This window comes from Cyrtonyx montezumae, unplaced genomic scaffold (assembly GCF_038088225.1).
Source record: "Cyrtonyx montezumae isolate F1298 unplaced genomic scaffold, pur_monq_1.0 scaffold_3, whole genome shotgun sequence".
Lineage (NCBI taxonomy): Eukaryota > Metazoa > Chordata > Aves > Galliformes > Odontophoridae > Cyrtonyx > Cyrtonyx montezumae.
This window is the reverse complement of record NW_027072034.1, coordinates 159,185,552-159,208,239: the sequence shown is the minus strand read 5'-3', so window position 1 is coordinate 159,208,239 and position 22,688 is coordinate 159,185,552. Positions and strand designations below refer to the sequence as shown.

The window sequence follows — 22,688 nt, the reverse complement described above, 5'->3', positions numbered from 1 at the left end:
GAGGTGGTGGAGTCCTGGTCTCTGGAGGTGTTCAAGAAGAGGGTACATGTGGCACTGAGTGACATGGTTTAGAGCCATCACAGACAAGGGTTGATGGCTGGACTTTCCAATCTTAATGATTCCATGGTTCTACGAAACCAGGATAGAGAGGCTGTACGGTTGTACAGAGTATTGGTAGAAGGAAGGGCTGCTCAACAGTCAAAAGACTGTTCCTTTAAGCAGAAAATGATCTTCGTGTTGGATAAAGATGACAGTGATTTAAGTATGCTGTATCAACATGCTGGGGCATGCTTGAGAGGAGGAGAGAGGTGGGAATGGGTCATTTTAGTACTGGTCTTCATCACTGGTAGATTTGTTGTTTTTTGATATTATGAAATAAGATTAGCATCAGGCACATTTTGAAGCCCAGTGGAAACTGCATTACTGGGATGTGCAGAAGTTCAGCCTTAGGGAACAAACAGATGAACTGCCATGTGGAAAATGCAAAGATGGATGAAGAAGAGGAGGATATTGGAGATCGCCCCTAGAGAACTGTGAATGTGCCAGGGCCTGCTGGGGAGATGTGAGGAGAATGGGGATCCTTGGTAGAACCTTGGCTTGCAATAAATCCTCATAAAATCATAGCATGGCTTATTGGTTGGAGGGGACCTTAAAAATTGTCTAGTTTCACCTCCTATGCCAGCAACACACTCATACAGAGTGTATTGTAAGCATGCAATCCTAACTGTTAGCTTAGGAGCTGGTCGCAACCGAGATCCCAGCCTGATCTGCCTCACAGCATCACCTGCTGCTCTGCAGCCTAACAATCTGCATTCCCTGAAATGAAAAGGTGTCACTTCCACCACCATAGCTTTTACCGGATACACAGTGCAAATATCTGTCTGAGATAATCAGAAAGTTTGTCTCCAACTATTGCCAGGCTTCTGCTTTTTGCTGGTATTTTCTTTTCCTTTTGGCAGGAAATGGAGTTTGACTGTTTAAATTACTGTATTCAATCTCTTCCTGTTTTTCATGGCAATGTTGTCAGATGGGGGGAGAAAAGAAAGGCTTTTTCAAGCTGACCAGCCAACAAAAGGCTTTGTGTAAAGACTTGGGCAATATTTTTCCAGCACTTTGTTAACAGAGGGCAGACAAGGTGGGGTGTTTCAAACCAGAGTAATTGCCTGACAAGTAACTCAGCTATGAAGGCTTCTGATTCTGATAATCCAAGCCACATCTAAGTTAGTAATTTGCCCAGATATCCCTGTAGTCACCAGTCCCTCGATCCCTGATTGTCCTCTACCACCTACATACATATGTTCCTCATGTTGACTTTACTCTCCTACTCCCTCCTGATTTACCTATAAACCGTTGCCAATCCCAGGTGCTTCATGCCCACCAGGCTTTACCCATGAGGTTCAGAAGGATATGGAAAGAGGTTATGGAGTATGTATTGCTGACTGATCTCAGTAGTGTACTCCATGTACGGATGTCAAATGTGTCTACACTGGCTTTTGAGTGCCAAGGAGATTGTATTGTCAAAATGAGAACCTCACCCCAAAATGAATGCTGCTTGGCCCTTGAGACTGATCCATACATCCAGGCTCTCTACTGCTCCATACCATTGGGTTAGAAAAGGCCTTTTCTAGCTTGGAATAAAACAAAGACAATCTGACTCCTGATGAGGCAGCCATTGGTGATGAAGTGGCCATAATTTTCTTGTCAAAAAACCTTCACTATTTTTGTCCAAACAAAGAAACAGACAGTTTCATTATTTTCTTCTTCAGCAATGTTAAGTTGGGGAGAAGCTTTGCTCCTATTTTACAGGAGCTAAGGCAGTAAAAGACTACCTGCAGCTCAGTTGCAGCTCTAGAACTCCTGGATCCTTATGTTGCACCCAATGTTCTCAACTGTTTGCAAGAAGATAAAATAAACTCCTTAGTATGGTGTCCCATCAAAACAGTCATTTAAAAGAAAACAGACAAGAAGACAAGGACTGGAGTTGTTGAAAAGAAAAAAAAAAAAAGGCTGTTTCAAGGAAAAATATCACTTTATCAATCAAAAAAGTTGGAATTGTCATCTTCCCATATAAGGGAAAGGTTGTGGTGAAAGGCTGTGTTAACTCTTGCATGGTCCTATGGGAGAGGAGCATGTGGACGGACACCCATGTGGTGCTGCTGCCTTGACATTTTGAGAGTGCGTTGGTTTCTCCTGGCTGGACTGCCCTGTACATGAATCTGCCACTTTCCCTGGGGAATGACTCACAGTCACAGGAACAGGCTATCGGTTTCATGAGACCTCATCATGTCACTGCTTGCCAGCAGGGCTATCCTAAGTAAATCTATATGAGGTCAATGCCGCTCATGCTCGTACAGTAGGGTTTTTTTTTTTTTTGTCATCTCTACTGGATATAACATGCAGAAAAGCTTTGCAGACACACTTTTAGCCCAAATTACATAGGCTTAAGTTTCTCATCTAAAGAGCTCGTGATCAGCCGAAGATCGCTTCTTGGTCAACTTTTAACAGTGCTTTCCTCTTCCTCTGGAGATGTAAGCAAGGGCAAAGGCACCCCCCCCAAAAAAAAAACCCAACCAAAAGACAAAAGAAGTAGAAACTGTGTTAGAAGCAGTGGTCTCAGAAATACAGAACTGTCTCTCTGTCAACACTCACTGGATACTCTGAGACAGACCAAACAAGCCTATTACTGTGTACACTGTATTTATATAATTGGCCACATCAGTTTGTGATGGATTGTAATGTATGTGTGAAGCATGTTGCTAGAGGGACTCACTGAGCCCAACAATTCTGGTAATAGATGACCAGCAATCTCTGTCATTGGTGGGAGCTGGAGGGGAGGAAGGGGTTAGTGGGAGTGCAACATGGACAAGGAGTAGTGTGCTGGCTTAGGATTTTTGCAGCTGAGCTCTTGTCATTTGAAAGTCTCCACCATGAACCTTCCCTCTCCTCATTTCCCCATCTCTTTGCAGGGCCTGATTGTTGCCTTCTCTACAAAGCAACGGTCTGGGAGTGAAAGCCACATTACTGGAGAAAAATGTCATATTGTCGTGCTATAGGAGGGATCTCAGGCAAAAGCAGAGCAAGGAGCTCTCTCCAGTGATGTGGCTGCAGTTTTTCATGAATATTACCAGTGGTGGAAGTGACTAGAGATGGCTGAGGTCATGGTCTTCAGGCTAATGGAGAGCAACTGAGTTCAGACCTCCACTCTCAGACTGAAAAAGGTCCTGGTCCCTCTGTAGCTGGAATTAGGAAAGTCACACCATCTCTTCCACTGTGATGTGACCAAATAGGATCATTAGGTGATTAGCACTTGTTTATTCACTAGCAGGCATGGTGTTCAAGGTCTGGGTGTAGTTGCTGGCAACATCCTGACTTCTGGACATCCTCCAAAGCCTGTGCTCACTGTCAGGTGGATGTGCATATCCCTAACCTAGCTACAGATGGCCCTGTTCATTGCAGGGGATTGGACTGGATGACCTTTAAAGGCTCCTTCCAATTCAAACAATTCTATGATATTAAAATCTGCTCAAAACTCATTTGCAGAGGATTTTTAGGCACTGTATGGGATCATCTTCACTTTTTATTGGTTGTGGCCTTTTCTTCCTTTCCTTTGGAGGCTCGGGAGAGAGAGAAACAAAAAATGTTAAGCATCTGCATAAACAAAACTTGCACTTAAGAGTTGTAAATCAGGGCCTAACAGCAAGCAGAGGATGGTTACTTTTGAGGCAATAAGTATGTTCCACAGTATTAAACACTTGCCCTTGAAAGGATATCTCTGTATGAGAAATAATGCTGGCTGTCATTAATTGCCCTCCTTTCAAAATGTTCATTATTTGTACTGTAATGATACGAGAAACCTCTAAAAACAAGAAAAAAAAAATCCCCCAAACAAAAAAGCTAACATCCTGAAGGGAACCATTTCTTTACTTCCCACGCATCAGAGGAAACCCTATGCCTTTAAGTGGCCGGGTGCCAGCCCCGTGCACGCTGTGCTGTTCTCTCTTGGATCCTCGCGTCTGCTTGACCCTGCTCACACAAAATGTTCATTGAAGACAGAGCAGGGCCCAAGGCTGCTGACTCGCTGTTGTGTCTGAGATATTTCAGGCACTGCTCCCTCCCCCACTATCATCCCAGCCCTGGACTCTGCCTGCTCAGCTCAGCATCACTCAGCATCTCTCAGCATCCCTCAGCATCATCTCCTGCTGGACTCCACATAGATGCTATTGCAGGAGAGTGAGGCGCTGGCTTCCACGTTGCTGCTTCATGCTCCTCGCCACATGGACGATTATTTTTATTTCTGGGAAGTGATCTTTGCTGCTATCCCTGCCAGCAACCCAGGCTGTTTTTCTTTGTGGTTGAGCCCTGCGGTCACATGTGGCTCAGCCTTGCATTTTCGGAGCGCTCCAGATGATCTCTTCGCCTTCGCTTCCATGCCGGGTGATCACACCCCTGACCTCAGATTGCCTCGCTAGGAGACTGCCTTCCAGGCCTAGGGGAATGCTTATACAACATTAAAAAGAAAAAAAGAAAAATAAAAATGAAAAAAGCTGCATGCAAAACCTAGAAAAATTCTGCATGAGCCAGAAGCAAAGTGATCTCGGCTCCCTGCATGAGACCAGTGCTATTTAAAGCTCCTCCGGACTGGGGGCAGCTGGGGTTTGTACAATACCCGTTCTGTTGAGGAGGGGGTCGTGGCTTGCTAGATTCAGCATTGCTTTTGGGACAGATCCTGCACAGACCCTTTCTTCCTTGCCTGATGCAAGTGAAGTTGTTGGGGTGAAATACAGTGCAGGGTTTGTCTTCGTGCTGAGGGAATCAGTGAAGATTTTTAGCCTCCGGGAACAGCCTGATGCACACGTCTGTCTTGATTTTCTGTTCCAATACATACATAACATAGGGCATTATTTTTGTTCCTGAAATGAGTGTGCTTCCTCATTTACCTGAGTTGTAATGCATCTCCAATATATCAGGCAGTACAAACACAGGTGCTACAATTTTCCACCATGAGGATGTGGGCAAGATGTGAAGACAGGGATCTGAAAGATTGTTGCCCCTCAGAGAGATGTCCAAGTCTGCTCTGGCCATATTTCTGCCCCAAATGTTCCCAGAATGGCATCTTCATGGCCATGCTGCTGTGACATAAGCAGTCTCTGAGTGATGTAACAACTTTGCAACCAGACTTGGTGTTTGCAGGGCCAGCATAGGTATGGCTGATGGACCTGGACCCCTGACTACATTTTGAAACATGAGGAAACATTGAGAACTACGTGAGAAACATTGAGGCCCTGGAGCGTGTCCAGAGAAAGGCAACAAAGCTGAGAAGAGCACAAGTCTTATGGGGAATGGCTGAGGGAACTAAAAGATGGCTTAGTCTGTAGAAGAGGAGGCTCAGGGGAGACATTATTGCTTTGTACCACTCCCTGAAAGGAGGTTGTGTGGAGAGGTGGGGATTGGCCTTTTTCCCATGTAACAGAGGTAGAACGAGAGAATGACCTTAAGTTGAGTCAGGGGAGGTTCAGGTTGGATATTAGGGGAAGTTTCTTCTCGGGAAGAGTGGTCATGCACTGGAACAGGCTGCCCAGGGAGGTGGTAGAGAAACTGTCCCTGAAGTTGTTCAAGAAAATCGCAGATGTAGCACTGAGGGACATGGTTCGTGGGCATGGTGGTGTTGGGTTGATGACTGAACTAAATGATCTTAGTTTTCTTTTCCAACCATAATGATTTTTTGATTCTATGTGCCCAGACTCAGTCTAGAGCTGGGGATGTGGTTGTCACGCTCACATCTATGTATGAACCATCCTCTTCAAAACTCCTTTGCACAAATAAAGATCAAGAAGTGGAAGGGCGTCACCTTGTGCTTGCTGAAGTACAGACCTTTATTGTATCTCTCTCCTGGAGGGAGAGAATGCTCCCACATTGATCCTTCCTGAGAGTGCACTGTGATTTTTGTGTGTGCAAGATGCTGCATTATAAAATCATAGAATCATAAAGGTTGGGAAAGACCACAAAGATCATCCAGTCCAGCCATCACCATCATGCCCTCCAAACCATGCCTCTTGGTGGGGAATCCTTGTCTGGAATACTTCCAGGGATGGTGACTGCACCACCACCCTGGGTAGTCTGTTTAATAATTAAAGTAGTTGCAGAAGTGCTTGAAACACAGGGAAGGTGGTACACCCAGGTGTATGTGCATCGGACAGAGGGACTTCTGTTTCCTCCATGCATTATTGGAGCTGGCATTGCTGATAGAACATGTGGGTGACATTAGATCAGTAGGAACAACATTACATTTTCCCTGTTTCAATGTCATTACCCCATCATTGTCACTGTTCCAAAATATAATAGGATTTGTTCAGCTGATTTATTCTGTAAACAAGCGATATTAGCCAGACGTGTATTCAGAGTGGGAGAGGCAGAGCAGGGAGCATGCAGAAGGGAATAATAAAAACGTGCTGTTCCTAATGAGGGAATGACCCAGCACTTATCAATGGGTCAGGGCTATTGGTCAGGATCTGGCGCCAAGAAACAAAGGGCTGTAATTGTCATGGTGTCCCTGCTTCAGAGGGCCATCCACCGCACAGTCCCGCTTCCAGATGCAAAGAGAGTTGGAAATGAAAGGCTTGAGTGAATTTATAGAGGCTGACACAAGCACTCTGCATTCCTCAAGCACTGAGATCTGCACAGATAGAGGCAGCAAGTGGGAGATTTTGCTTTTCAGAACTTGAGTGCTGAGTTTTGTTCTTTGAACTGACAACCAGGCTCCCTTACATTCATTTTCCAAAAGATGATAGAACCAGACACAACTCAGTTCTCCCTGCTGCAGGTGCACAGCCCTTGGCTCTTTGTTATTTGGTGAGCAAGCCAAGGTCACTCATAGAATCATAGTATCATTAAGGTTGGAAATAACCACTAAGATCATCCAGTCTGACTATCAACCCATCCTCACCAAGCCACTAAACCATGTCCCTCAGCGCCACATCTCCACATTCCCTGAACACCTCTAGGGATGGTGACACCATCACCTCCCTGAGCAGCCTGTTCCAGTGCCTCACCACTCTTTTAGAGAAGAAATTTTTCCTATCCAACCCGTAGCTCCCTTGGTGCAGCTCTCATATCCAACTGAGCAATTTCCGCATGCTGAAGATCAACAACACATACAAGCAGTTCATCACAACGCTTAGCTTACCTTTGCAGGACCATGGTGAGACTTAATTAATGCTTTTAAGCAGCTCTGGGATCTCTGGGAGGTGTCGCCTGCATGCAAAGTAGCATTGTTGTTTCATTTATATAGCACTGCTGGTGCACGTGGCACTTTGCAGCCCAAATGATAATTTTGACTGTGGAACAAAATAATAATTATAGTAATTAAGGGAATGTCTGGTGGTGGCAGCATGAGGGAGGCAGCTGGACTCTATCCGGCAAGGTGCTGGTGTGCATCAGTGGAATAGGAATGGAGTGCCAGGCAGCTGCCAGAAATGTTCTATCTCAGTCCAGATTTAACCATTTTGTTGCCAACAAGTATTGGGAGATAATGGGTCAAGCATGTGAAAGAGAGGACGAGTCAGCAAGAATGTTCCTCCACCCTTCAAAGTTGAACGTGACAGTGATGATGCTTGCTGTGGAGTCCTTACCAGGGTCCTGCAGTGTGGTTGTGGTGTCCTGGTGAAGATGAATGTGAAAATTGAATGTGGGGAATTTCTCCTCCTTAGGCATCACTATTAGATGGAGACACCTGGGAGAAACACAAGTTATGGCAAGGATGTTCAGAGTTACAGAGGCATATGGAGGATAGAGCTCCACTCCCTTCTTGCACCTCTATCAATACTGCTGTTGATGGAATTTGTGATGTAACAGTCTTTAGCTGATCATGGAAAACCAGTGTCCTTTAGGGTGAAATGCACTTCTCTCCCAAGGGTGATTTTTTGCCTATCTAGATAAACTCCTTTCATTTTATATAGACAAACCCTTCTCACCCAAGATTTTCTCTCCCTGTGACTTTTAGTCCCCAGGGGAAGTGAGTGCAGCTGTGTTTCAGGTGAATAACACAGCTTTGCAGTTGGAATATGTCCTTACAGAAGAGCTCTAGCAGATTATTTGATCAAAATTTCACTTCCGAAAAATCCTTAAATGCTTATTTACCCAATAGACCATGGTAGTTTCAAAAGCAGAATCTCCACACTCAATAAGCTCTTTTTTGAGGGGGTGTGAAAAATTTTAAGTGAATTTTTTAAAGCTCATGGAAAGGGGCAAGCTGAGAGCTGCAGAGATCATATTCCTCTGTTTACCCCTAAGTGCCTCATCCACATGATTCTGCATCCTCTCAGCTCACAAAGGGAAGTTTATGGGACAGCAGAAGAGCTCAGCTTCCTTTTACAGCCACATTTTCTGCTCTTTAGGTCCCATCCCTCTTTCTGTGCTCAGACACAGTTCCCACCTGGGAGTGAAGGAGCCTCAGTGACCACACAGCTCAGTGATCTGACTTTAAGCCCAGCTGGATAGCTTGTTGTGCTAATACAGAGGTTTGGAGTAGTACTGCCAACATTTCTGGAGAGGGTGTAAATGATGTGCAAAAGAGAGGTTTGGCTGACATAGAGAGGATGTATGGTACTTGGGATGTGAAGGCCACTATGAACTGGATTGTCTGTGCTGAGTTTGACACCCTGCATTGCTTACAGAGGTACTGTCCCTGTTCCCTGCCTGTATCAATTGCTTGAGTTCTTGAAATAGCCCCTAACTTAAAAGGCACTGGAAAAGCTTTGGTGGTGGATGCCCTGTCCCTGGAGACATTCAGTGCCAGGCTGGATGGACTCAGAGAAACTTGATCTAGCTATAGATGTCCCCGTTAATTGCAGGGGAGTTGGAATAGATGGCCTTTAAGGGTCTCTTCAGCTCAAACCATTTTGTGATTCTAAATATCCCACTGAAATATATTCCAAGATACCTGAGTCAGTTCTGCACCACGTCTTGCATATCCTGGCATAGTTTTTCCTTGTCAGATACTTGAAGTTGATAAAGGATCTGAAAGTGGATGTTATATCAGTATGCCATCAGTGTGCTGTCTGCCAGTAACATGGATTCATTAACCAGGTGGTGTTTCAGGCTGATAATTGCACCTTCACTTGTAGCAGTAGGAGTGCATTCTCTGCGAGTGGACAAGAAGTCAGTATGTCATTTTGATGATGTCATTTTGATGATGACAATATTGATGACAGTATTTCAGGTTGGATATTAGGGAGCATTTCTTCTCAGAAATGGTGGTGAGGCCTTGGAACAGGCTGCCCAGGGATGTGGTGGGAGTCACTGTCCTTAGAGGTGTTCAAGGAAAGGGTAGATGTGACACTGAGGGACATGGGTTAGTGGGCATGGTGGGGATGGGTTGACAGTTGGACTGGATGATCATAGAGGTCTTTCACAACATTAATGATTTTATGATTCATGTTTGGCCTGGGATATCAAAATTCTGTGATTTGTGAAAAGCATTTAGTCAGGCCTTTTGGGGGGCATGAATTGTTTCCCTCTGACAGCGTGGTGCTGCCTCCAGAGCAAAAATGCTGCCCCATGCCAGTAGTAAGGCAATGTGTATAGTAACAATGGGAACCAGAGCTGGAGAAAAAGCAATGGGCTGAAAAGCCTTTGTTGTTCTTTCTCGTGGACTCTGTGGCTGTGACACCAGGTTTGCAGCAGGAAATAAGAACAAACCTATTATTGCTACTGCTGAAATTCTGCAGTTTTTTTGGGTCTAAAATACAAGTGCGGGTTCACTGATCAATATGTATTGTGCATATTTTTTGGCACACGAATCCTTCCAAAATTCAGAACTCAGAGGATGCTAAATTTATGGAAACAATTACTTCTTACTAATAACCAACCAGCTCTGCTAAGCAAAAGACCTGAAGACTATTGGTCTCCACAAGGAAGGCAGACTCCTCTTCAGGAAATTGCAAATTTTACGATGTGGAGGTAGATGGTAGATGGGAAGCCTTATGCTCACAGTACAGAAGGAACATTAATGCAGGTGTAATGAGTCTGTACCATGTTAAGATTCTGCAGCACTCTGGAAACTTGACACCAGTCCTTGAACTGATACTTAAACTGCAGACTTAAAAACCAAATGCTTGTACAAGTTCTAGTCAATTTGGGTAACTGGTCTTGTGATCCTGAATTATGTTTGAGTGAAAACCTCTTAGCAGAGTGGGTGCAATTTCCCTGTAATTGATGAAGTTACTGTAACTGCACTGTCATTTGTATATGGTGACATGTAATTGCGTGGTAACCACTGCTCTGGTTGCACAAGTGAAAGCAATGTGCAATTATAATGTATTTCCAAATGTTGGCTCTTTATCCAGTTTCCATTATATCACCGAGCGCCCTGGGGAAATGGCACTGGATATTTTTGTATGTCATTAGACTGCAGGCTCACCACTGAAGAGCAGGTTGGTTGGTGATCTGTGCCATTTCGGTTGGTGGCCCAGAGTTCCCATCTTTTTGCCCAGAAAATGATGATAAAGGATTGTAGCTGTTGTTCACTGTGCAAGGCCACAGCTTTTTCCTCACCCACTGTCAGGAACATGTGTCCTGACAGTGAAGGGAAGGCATAAAATTATGTGAATGATGTGGCACAAGGTGAACGTCAGAAGAGCTGTCTCCATCCTGCACCAGGATCTAATGTCTAGACACAGCCAATGGGCAGATGCTGATACCTGAGATCTGATGGTCCTGCCAAAATTCACAGCACAGAATTTGGGGAGAAGGTCATAGAATGATAGAGTCATAGAATGACTGTGGTTGGAAGGGACCTTAAAAATCATCAGATTCCAAGCTCCTGCCATGGGCAGGGTTGCCACCCACCAGATCAGGCTGCCCAGGGTCTCATCCAACCTCATCTTGAAAGTCTTCAGGGATGAGGCATCCAGAAACTCTCTGGGCAGCCTGTGCCAGAAGGCTCACCACCCTCCAAGTAAAGATTTTCTTCCTAACATATTACTTTTATTTCTCCTCTTTTAGTTTAAAACCAGTTTCCCTTGTTCTGTCACTAGGTTAGATGACCTAAGCCCAATGGTCTCCGTGGAATCAGAAGGGAGAGCTGAAGGCAGCGTGATCAGAAGAAGGGATGTTGCTAGAAATGCAGGAGAGCAGAAGCAATCCAGCACTAGTGCCAGAGTGAGGGCAAACTAGCACCTAATCCAGGTTAACCAAATAGTGAGACCCATGCTGATGCCATCATGGGGATATTCAAACACAGAAGCACATCTCTGGGAAGCAAAATGCTGCTGCAGAAGTTGGAGTTTAAAGACCTGTGGTTTTCAGGGAGGTGAATTGCATTGTTAGCAATTCTGCTGGATGGGGATTTATGGTTTACCCCTACTTCAGGCATTCTAGACTCTAAATTTCATTACTTGAATCTCTACAGATACCACAAAATTCCTGGTGATGGCTTTTCCTAGGGCTTCTATGTCCCTAGAGTTTTAAACACCCTATGGAGTTTGATACATGTTCACCCTCAGCAGGAAGCTCAGTCCTTGCTGATGAGAAGATCTTGCATTCAGGTGATGAAAAGACCTTGGGACCTTCAATTAAATATTGCTGCTGATTTCTTCCTGCATTTGGCTCCCTGGTCCTTCTGGCAGCACAGACAACTGTAATGTATGCATTCCCTCTATTATCTGAAGTAGCCAAGCCTGAGATAACAAGAGTGAGAAGCCAAGTATCTGCCACTATACAAAGACAAGGCTGTTAGGTATTAGCTGTAAATCAAAGGCAAGACTTGGCTGTTGGGACAGCTTTTATCCCTGGTGAGGCTGTGGAATGGCTTTGGAGCCTGCTGAGATATCTAGAAAAGGCCCTTGTGCTTTGATTGGGAAGGAAGATTGCATCTGAATGAAAGTAAAGAGGAACGAGGGATGGCTGATCCTTTATCAGAGGTTTTCCCCAAACGTGCATTAGACCGTGTTTGATTATAACAGGCTGCTTCAGAGGCCAATTGCTAAAGCACAGAATCATAGAATCATGGTATCATTAAGGTTGGAAAAGACCAATAAGATCATTAAGTCCAACCCCAACCCATCCCCACCATGCCCACTAACCATGTCCCTCAGTGATACACCTGCCCTTTTCTTAATACTTCCAGGGATGGTGACTCTACCACCTCCCTGGGCAGCCTGTTCCAACACCTCACTCCTCTTTTGGAGTAGAAATTTTTCCAAATATCTAACCTCAACCTCCTCTGGTGTAACTCTCATTCTATCTCTAGTTACCTGGGAAAGGATGCTGGCCACCATCAAGAGATGTTTAAGTGACAACTGCAGATCAGTAGGAGCACTGTTTGCACTAGTTCCCTAGCTGGCACTTCAGCCCTTTTTACAATGCCAAATTGTTCACTTTTGCTGGGAAATCAAATGGAATTGTGGAAGGATGTGTTGTAATCCGTTGTAACCCTTCTGCTGAGTTTGGGGGGCTCAGTGAATCTCTAGAGGACTGAGCCAGCACCAGCCTTGCAAAGCCATCCTGTCCAGAAACGCTTGGATCTGTTCATTATTAATTTGATAGGCTTAATCCTGGAGAATGCAGAAGCCTGCCAGGATCCTCCTGTAAATCAGGCCCATTCTTTGCACATCCTTCCTATCTCACTGGCGAACGTGACACTTGGCCATGGTGTCACTGCTGCAGATGTAACCTATGGTGTTAGGAGCAGACAGCAACCTCTCCACAACCGAATCCCCACTGTGCATCAGCTTGAGATGGAGAGGCAGCTGGTGGAACTTGGATGCTCTGGGAGCTGCCAATCACTCTCTCATATTTTGGATATGTAGAGCACCTAATAAACCTCTGTTTAGCAGCTTCCCTGGGGCAGAGGGGTGGTGAGTAATATTCCTTGACTAGCAGAGGGAGTGTGATATGGGATGATGGTATGATGCCAGATCAGCATCTGGGGTCAGAACTAGATGGTCTTAAGGGTCCCTTCCAACCCAAACCATTCTACGATCTCAGAAACTTGCTCCTTACAACTACCTGAAAGGAGGTTGCAGCAAGCTGGGAGTCAGCCTCTTCCAGCTAACAGTGATAGGACAGGAGGTAATGGCTTCAAGTTGCACTAGAGGAGGTTCAGGTTGGATTTTAGGGAAAAATTCTCAAAAAGAGCAATAATGCCTCACAGCTGCTGAGGGAGGTGGTGGAGTCACTGTCCCTGGAGGTGTTCAAGAAAAGGGCAGATGCCCCACAGAGGGACAAGGTTAGTAGGAGTGGTAGGGAAGGGTGATCTTAGAAGTCTTCTCCAACCTTAATGATTCTATGATTCTCTTCTATGATTCAATCAGAAAATCCTCCACTGAGTTTCGTACAGACTATGCTGTGAATTTCAGAGTTAGACTTTTACTGCTTGAGATGCAAAAATTGCTTCCTGCCTCTTCAGATCTTCCCTTTGACCCTCTCTGATATGCCAGCTGCTGCACCAGCCATGTTGCAGGCAGAGTGAATTCATGATCTCACCTCCTCTTTCATTCTGGAAAGTCATTAACTTGAAATTGCCAAGTGGAGAAGCTCCAGAGATTTTAACGTGGCTACTTTATATCACTGTTCGGAGTGTCTGGAATTGAAAATAAACCTGGGCTTGCAACTCTTGACTGTTTCATCATAAATCCAAACTTCCTTATGTGCTTCTCTTTGCTGAAGAAGATGACTGTATTTCTGCCTTTACAAAGATGTTGTGCATAGGGCTGAGAGCCATAGCTGCACAGAAGCTAGCTGATGCTTATTTTCAGGCTTTTACTTGCTGGCTTTATTTTTCTTCTTCTTTTTTTTTTTTTTTTTTTTCCTGCAGATGATCCCCAGAGGAAGTAACCCCAATGTGTTATATTAAAATAGTTTTTCTGCAATATGTGACTTACTGGCCTAGCTCTTTGTCCAAGCTCATCACGTCATAGAATTGTTTGAGTTGGAAAGGGAGACTTAAAGGTCATTTAGTCCAACTCCCCTGCAATGAACAGGGACACCTACAGTTAAATCAGGTGCTTGGAGCCCTGTCCATCCTCACCTTTAATGTCTCCAGGGACATCCACCACCCCTCTGGGCAGTCAAATCCGGTGCCTCACTATCCTTACTGTAAAAAACATTTTTCCTATATCCAGTCTAGATCTCCCCTCTTTTAGTTTGAAACAATTTCCCTTTGTTCTATCACAACAGACTCTGCTAAAGTGTCTGTTCCCTTCTTTCTTATAGTCCATGGATATCCAAGTTTTTGTCTTGCCCAGGCCACACTGAGTAAAGAGGAATTGCTTTGGGCTGCAAGTTGCTCTGGAAGTAATGCCTCCTATTTATTTCCATGGAAACTGCAGTGAATACAAAGAGAAAAATAACATCATTTGATAGGGAAAACTCTCAGCTACAAAACATTATTTTTCAACACAGTCACCAACATTATTTATGCATTTTCACTAGAGATGAACAAGAGTCTGCATGCTGTGCTCATAAGAATCTGCACCAGCAGGGGGATGCACTGTTGCCACTACTGAGTTGCATCACCCACCACCTCACTGTGCTCGCATCCACTGTTTAGTCTCCGTAAATGATCAGCAAGAATCAGCGAATGTCAATGGGTGACAGTTTTTCCACATGGAAGAATTCAGTGACACACCTTTGCTTCATACGCACTTCCATCCCAGTTGCCATTCTGTAAGACTACCCCTGTGCATGTGGTTGCAGTTCTGTACCTTCCATATGAAAATTGGCAGGGAATGCGTATATATCAACTGAAAACTGCAAACATGACTTGATGATTTTTTGGGGCCATCTCGAGACCTATTCTCAAACTACTTTATCAAAAAGCACAGCTGCATATTCTTTGCTGTTCAGTGCGCTGTGTGTAGTCAACATACTGAAATGCATAATTATTTACCATCATATGAGCCAGCACTGGGCAGTACTGCCCTCCTTATGCCCTGCATTCAGTTGACATAGCATTAATAGTGCAGCAATGGCTTGGTTGTTGTAAACTGCAACTCTTCAGTGGCTTCTCCAGCCACCAGTAGCATAGAAACGAGCCTGATCTGCCCTTGCACACGACCTGCAATGTGATTGTTGGTGTCTCAGATGTTAAGGTGGAATGTGATAGTCCCAGATCTCATCTGGACTTCATCTTTCAAGAACACTGATTTCACAGCCTTACTTTGGTGCTTAGATGTGTTCTTTGGTAAATAATCTCAGGGAATTAAGAGAAAATCAGTGGAATTAAAGGTAGTCTTGCGCCCATGTAGGGAGTGAACTGTGATTTCTGCTCCCTTACGTGTAGACCTTTAAGGGCAGAGCCGAGTCTTCTGGCAGCTGCATTAATTAAGTCTCAGCAGGTTGGGGGAGGGTGTGCTAATCAGCCACAAGTTGTTGTGTTTGATGCTGAGGTCTCTGAGCCTCTATCTTAGGGTCTTGCAGACAACTAGGAGCTTGTTCTGGTTGTGTGAATTTTGATATGCATCCGTAGTTGTTCTCTAGTTAGTGTATTCTTACTAGTGGCAGAATTTATTATGGGGGATTTACTGCTCTACTTTTGTTGCTGCGCAGACTCAGAGTGGAGTAGTTTGAATTACCTTGCAACCAAAAGAAAACAATGTAAGTAACTCGTATGTGAACTTCGGTGTCCTGAGTCGTGTGGCAAGTTAGAGCAGGTGATTGTATAGACCTGTTTTGGTCTCCAAGCGCTTCAACTGTAACAACTGGTTTTGGTCATGCTGTACCAAGAAGGACACCTTGGGTTGTTCTGTTTCCCCATTGTTTTGACTTGAGCTGTTGGTGCTTTTTCCAGCTGTTAGAGTTGGCACTTCATTCACTGCATCCTAGGTAAGTCTTCTGATGATCCTATTGAGTTTGTTTGTTTTTACTCTCTGTGAGGAGAAGAAAGCTGTTTTCCACATCTTGTTTTCCTTTAGTAGGACTTTTCTTTGCTTCCTGTTGCTCTTTATGTCAGTTGCAGAGTTGAGGAGTATTTCACTTTCAGTCTGAAATTATTCTTTTCTTGGCCTATTAAGTGTTTCTTGTCAAACTGACTTCAAGATCTGGACTCGAGAAGAGTCCATAGGAAAATTCAGATTGGAAGGGACATCAAGAGGTCACCTAGTCTAACTTGCTGCTCAAAGCGTGATATGTGCTAGGTTTAGGTTATTGAGTCATCTTGCAATCAGCTGGTCTGTCACAAGGTAATCCAGTGCATTACAGATCTGAATGGGTGGTCTGTTCTCCAACATACCTCATTTTCTTGATTGTGGGGAGGGTTTAGATGATTGTTGTAGGCTACTTGCTAAGACTTCATATGACTGAAGCTAGATAAGATGGATCCAGCACTAGATGATGTGTTACATGCCTTCTGTTCCCCATTTTGCCTCCTGACACTGAATCAGACCAATACACTGCCCCTTGTATTAGCTCATCTCTGACAACATCCAATATCATGCTGAAAGATCTGGCAAGATTGTTGCTTCAAAGGTGGTAATCAAGCTATTTGGTTTGTTATTTGTAGTTTTTTTATTTGTTTTTCTCCCCTTCCTGAGCTACACAATGAAACTGTGTATGTTCTCATTATTCACTAAACTCTGTCCGTACTGCTGTTGTCGGGTGTCCTGCCTCTCTGAAGCATGATGATCAGTGAGTTGGTTTAAGATTTCAGATGAATTTGGCCAATGGATTGGAGTTGCAGTTTTATCTTAAATCTTGTGCTATATTGTAGAGCAGCAATATCCTGCCTGCAGCTCATAGAGGCTGCTGATCTGTAATTGCTCTGAGATGGTGTGTTAACTCTGAAAAGGCAGTTCACAAGCACTAATGACTTGCTCAGGCTAACTCTTCCTTACTAACAACTGTTTGAATTCCTTGTGGTTTTTATTCCTGTATAAATATGTTTAGGGCACGTCCTTCCATTCAGTAAAATCAGCTGTAATTTTTTTTTCCATGTAATTTCTAGGTAAGAACAAAATGAATTAACTCTCAGGCTTTTGCCACCCATGAACTCCTTCAAGGAGAAACGTATTCTAGCCGTGCTTCCTGGAATATATGATCTCAGATAAAGAAAACGATCATGATCCTTCCTTAATGGCTTAAGAAAATTAGATGAATTTATTGTCCACTGAATTATTGCCTTCCTAGGCCTTAGTCCAGGAAAATGTTTTAAGCTTAGCTTCAAATGTGTAAGAGTGGTCTCGCTGAAGTCAATAAAGTCTAATTGCACTGGCAATTGTGTGCTGCTATATTTGGAATTTCATCTTCATTTTGCTTACTCTGTGGGATCTTTGCAATGGGAACTTGTATTAACCTTACTTTCCAAGTTGTACTGTGAGATAGAAGAGCTGTCCGTGTGATTTTGATATATTTCTGTAACATTCTGAAGGAAGCACCATTGCAAGTAACTACATGTTACAGGTGTTCACATCCATGAAGATGCTCAGGGTCAAACTGGACCAGGCTCTGAGCACTCTGCTTGAGCTGCAGGTGTCCCTCTTCATTGCAAAGGAGTTGGTCCAGATGATCTTTAAGGGTCTCTTCCACCTTGGATATTTTGTGATCCCAATAGAGACTCTTAAGTTGCCCAGGCCAAACAGTGTGAGAGAAGGACTCAGAACTGCATGAATGAACTGGCTCCAGGACTAGGAAGTGTGTGCAGGTGCTTACTGTAGTGTGTAATCCTTAGTGTGGTCCCTATTGCTGACCAGCCCTCTTCCAGAGAAAGCCTGGGTGTACGTTAGAGCTGCTTCCAAGAAGTATCACAGATGGTGCTGCAGCTTTTGGAGTCAGTATGGGAGATGGTGGATGTAATGGCTAGAGGACAGGCCATGGTCTATATGCCAGTATGGACTTAGCTCAGTGTTTTGTATTCTGGATCCCTTAGGAATGATGTACATACTTTATTTTGGGTGGAATTAGAAATGTTTAAGACATTTTCTGCAGACCTTCTTTTTGATTGCTGGGTCTTGACTGGTAAAGCAGTCAGAAAAAGGCTTAAAGTAATGTATCCTGCTGGGCTGTCATTCAAGAGAAACAAGTTTCCTGTGCTTTTTCTGTCTGTAACTCATCATGAGACTTCAGAGAAATTTTTTCCACCTTCGTATTTCTCCAGTGCTGCCTTTGTCATTGATTTGTCAGCCTGCACAAACTAAGGGCATGTTGCACAATGGTGTTTCTGATTGAATGAATGCTTCCAAGATGGCTGAAGAGTTGTTGGCTTCACTTCTTCATATTTTTTCTTGTTTATAGCTGTTAACAATTGACGACAACTTCTGTGGCCTGGATATGAATGCCCCCTTGGGAGTATCATCTATGGTGCGAGGACTCCCCATTTACACTGAAGATGGAGACAGGATGACATCTGTGATTGCTTATGTCTACAAGAACCACTCCCTAGCTTTTGTGGGAACCAAGAGTGGAAAGCTCAAGAAGGTAAGCTCTAATGCTGTGCTCTCAGACTCTCATGTTTTTATGGAGATTGGTGGTGCTGAATGGAATGTGAGTGCAGACCTTATAGTGAGGTACATCACCTACTCTGAGGATAGTAAATGCTTCAGTTGGCAAAAAAAAAACCTGTTTCACCCCCGAGGGCTGGGTGCTTGTTTTGAAGGAAGAGTGTTTTCATTAATAGACAGCTGTGTCTGAACGATAATGAGAATTATGTTTATGGAGAAACCATGGTTGACGCCACATAAATAAATACACTCTATTGAATTTGAGCTTATGTTCCTCACTCTGCATTCTCAAAAAATAAAGCCTGTTGCACGGCTGTAGCTCTGTAGTGTAACAGCTGCTGTAGTTCGTGTATGGCAGCACTACAGAGCTTGAGAGTTGGAAGCTGGGAATTGCTTTGTTGTGCTTTTAGTAGTTGCTCTTCTCCAGGCAGCAAGAGGTATTGGAAGTGGCCTTATGCTAATGATGGGCATCACATCCATTTCAAATTCTCTGTGCCAGTTTGGTGATGTTTGAATGCTTGAGCTGGGGATGTTGAAAAATATTGTGTGTGAGGAGATGGGTGAGAATCTGTTATAGGAGGTTGGAGGAGCCCCAGAGCTTGGATTGGGTGTTGATTCCTCTTTGAATTCCTTATTGCAAATAATGTCAAGCTGAAGAGATGAATGTGCTATTAAAAAGTCTCCCACTATGGCTTGTATATATGATGGGCAGAGCAGTGAGGACAAGAGGATTTGTTTGTTTGTGGATGTGTAAGGAAAGTATGAGATCTCTGGTTTTGTTCCTATAGATGCTGCTTCTCTTAAAAAGAATATCAGGGTTGTTAACTCAGGTGGCATTACGCCCATGCATAAGGGGGTGTATGAAATAGGATCCTGCCCACTGACAAACGTCTCCAGTCCAATTCAACAGTGGAAAAGCTTCTGATGCTTTTGTAATGAGTGTGGTTGTTTTAATGGTCTGCTCTAGCATGTGGAAAAGGAGCCAAGTTGTTTTTTAAACAGTTATAATAATAATAATCTCCTCCCCTGACTAATTAGGTTTTGGTTCCTTGTCATCTGTGATATTATAATAAAATGTTCAGTTCTCCAGCCAGTCTCACTGAGGGGAGAAAATGTGTAGCTGAGATTTGAATAGTAAATATCCAAAAGACCTAAACAGTTAAGAATGCCTACTGCTTCTCTGCATTTGTGAGCTTTTGTTTTTTCTTCTGGCGTCGGGAGAAGCAAACTCAGGCGTAGATCTGTCTTTGCCTTTGCAGGTCACATTGCAGAATCCAAGCTCTCATCCCTTTTGAAAAGGGGAAAATAGGAGTGGGAAGACTTTTTATTTTTTTTATTTTATTTTTTTTTACTGAGTGTGGAAGAGAGCAGGGACGTCCTTATAGGGTAAAGAATGAGAAGAGGGGCACTGAGCTAACTGACGTAATTTGAGAAAGCTGCATTTTATTCTCTTTTTTTTTTTTTTTTTTGAACGTGATGAATGTTCTGCCTGCAGTAGTTAGTGCAGTGGGTCTGTGTGTCAGAGCAGGGCTGGAGTTGTGTGAATAAAGGCGCTGTGGGACGAGTAATTCTCTATCAAAAAGGCAGCATGCAGAGCTGATCATCAGTCCAAAATGAGGCTTCCCCAAACTGATGTGGTTGTTTTGGAACAACTGATCCTGGAAATACCCATTTCCTGCAGGTCTGTCCCCATCCTCCTGCAATCACTTACTCTCCTCCAGGGCTTCTGAGGGTATCTGGGCTCAGGACTTCTTTCCCCCTCCAAGGGCTGCACGAGGCACTGAATTTGGCACTGAGGATTTTCACCTGGTCCCTGCCAAAGCTTCACGGCCTTCTGAGTCCTGGTTTTCCATCTTGGCTTATCAGACAGATGCTTTGGAATTGGAAGCAAAGGGAAATACTACACTGGTAATTGCAACTCCTGTGAAATCCATTGTTTTGGGATGAAATTTGATTTATGTTTAAAAAATTGTGTATGGGTGAATTGAAATCAGCTATACAAGATTAGATGAAACTCTGGACCAGTGGACAAAGCCCAAGGACTCACTTTTTCCTGATGAGCCCCTACCACATGTGGAACGTATGGCTGTTTTTGGGGCATGGTGTAGCTGCTTGATCAAGCCACAGGAAAGTATTTCTGGATAGCACAAAAAGATGAGTTATTATCTTCAAAGCAGTAGGATCCGCACAGTTGTTGCTGAAAGATTCACTACAAATAATTAGAAGATGGTTTTGGAGAAACTTCCCTTATTTTCCTGCAGTTTCAATCATTTTCCCTGTGTTTTTATAGGAAAAAATACAGTCCACGTATCAGATTTTGATGCATGAAATCCGTGGAGGCACTGAAAAGTACCCATAGTCATAAAGCAATATCTGTTGATATACAGATGTCACATGTCAAAGGAATGCATCCAGTGGCACACAAAACTGAAGTAAAATATCATGCTTTACAGGAATGTATCATTAAAATGAAAACTAGCAGCACATCAGGAATCTGCCCACGTAACCAAGACAACAAAGAGAGAAAGAAAAGGAAAAAGCAAGATAGAGATAGGGTAAGAAAAGAGTGAGGGAGGGAGAATGACAAAGCTGGCCCTAGCTGTTCCACTGCCCCAGGCAAAATACTTCTTGCAGCCCTTGCTCATCCTCATAGATATGTGTGCAGGCCAACAGGAAAGCTCTGAGTAATACACTGCAGAAATATGCCCTCCAATTCTGCCAGCTTGTCCACAGCACAGCGTGGCCCTGCAGAACAATGATATAAATAGGATAAAAATGCTGCACTCTCAGAATGAAAAATCTCCTTCTGTCTGTATCTTGTGGTAGAAACCACAGTCCACAGATTAAAGGTTTGATGGGTGTTGGTGTCAACTTGGGAATGGAGAAGGCAGCTTCGAGACAGCCATGTTCAGCTCTTTAATCTAAAAGGGGCTCCTGTTCTTCTGTATGCACTTTTCCTTTCTCCAAAGGGATGGAAATAGTTTGATCAAAGAAGATTTGGGGGAAATTAATGGACTGCTGGTTGAAAGGGATTAGAGTATAAAATGTGAGGATTCTATCAAACAACTGAAGCAGGTAAATCAGATGAGATGGAAAACTGAGCTCCTGACCACTTGTGGGCATTGAAGATCCTGTGGTACTTCATATGAGAAACATTTTTATCTTTCACGCTTTGGCTAAATTGTGTTACTAATACATGTCATTGCTAAGAGAATGTGGCAGCATTCAGTAGTTGCTGTGTATCATCCCTAGGTGTGTAATGTATGGATATTGCTTTTGTGCAGATAGTTTCCACTCAGGGGAAAAAAGAAAAAACAAAAAAAAAACAATTTACTTGCAATTATTCTGTGCTCATGTGCAGGTTTAAAGAGCAACTTAATGTTTAAAAATATCATCTTGAGAACAGCCCCAGGAATTGCCCCTCTGTTCAAAATGAAGCTTTGTCCATTTTGAAATGACTCCTCTAAAATGAAGTAGTAATAATTTACATTTGTTTGAAACTGCTCTATAAGAAGTATTCTTCCATCAAAATGTTTCATTCAAAGCCTTCTCTGTGCTAAATTCCTTCAGAGAAAGGAACTGAACTTAAGCATCAATTCTTTTACTCTATGGCCAATATTTCATTTTACATGAAATCTCATCGGTTTGAGGTCTTTGAAGAGGCTTTACGGTTAAGGTAAAGGTTTTCATTCAGATTAGACAGCTCTGAAATGGGGCCAGCACTTCCTATCAGGTATCGCTTCAATTTAGTAGAAAACTCTCACCATTGGCCAGTTTTGTGAACCACCCTTTGGATTACCCTGAGCCCTTGAGACCTTGCTTTCTTTGGATCCAAAAGAAAACACCACAGGGAGACTTTTCAATTTGAGAGCTCAAATTGGCAGTTCCAATTTTGGGCCCATCTCACAGCTGTGTTGGGTAAGATTGACTTTCTCCAGTGAGTAATTGGAATGGAAAGCACTGAATGTCTTAGCTTCTCTGGCCTCTGGTTGTGTAGCTGTTCCAGTGGCATGCTGCAGCTTTGTTTACAGCTTATTTGCTTTGAGAGCTTCAGGAGGAGTTGACATGTGGCTGGAAGGTGAAGCACCTTGGTCTGTGCCTCAGGAAGGTAACCCTGAAAGACACTTGAATGTGCAGCTTTATTACCATTGTTGATCACTATGACATTTCTTCTTGTAGCAAGTCCTTGTCCCATCACAAGTTGGAACAGATCCCTCCCAGAGCAGAGTTCATCGTGGTGAGATGGCTCTTGATAGA

At 43.6% G+C, this 22,688-nt stretch overlaps 1 protein-coding gene across 1 annotated transcript in view; it reads left to right on the top strand.

Moving 5' to 3' along the window:
• Window positions 1-22,688, top strand: part of PLXNA4 (plexin A4) — a 451,631-nt gene that overhangs the window by 30,336 nt on the left and 398,607 nt on the right. The window contains exon 3 of the mRNA XM_065743801.1: window positions 18,226-18,408. Coding sequence (XP_065599873.1) covers window positions 18,226-18,408 — 183 coding nt within the window. The remainder of the gene's footprint in view (window positions 1-18,225; window positions 18,409-22,688) is intronic.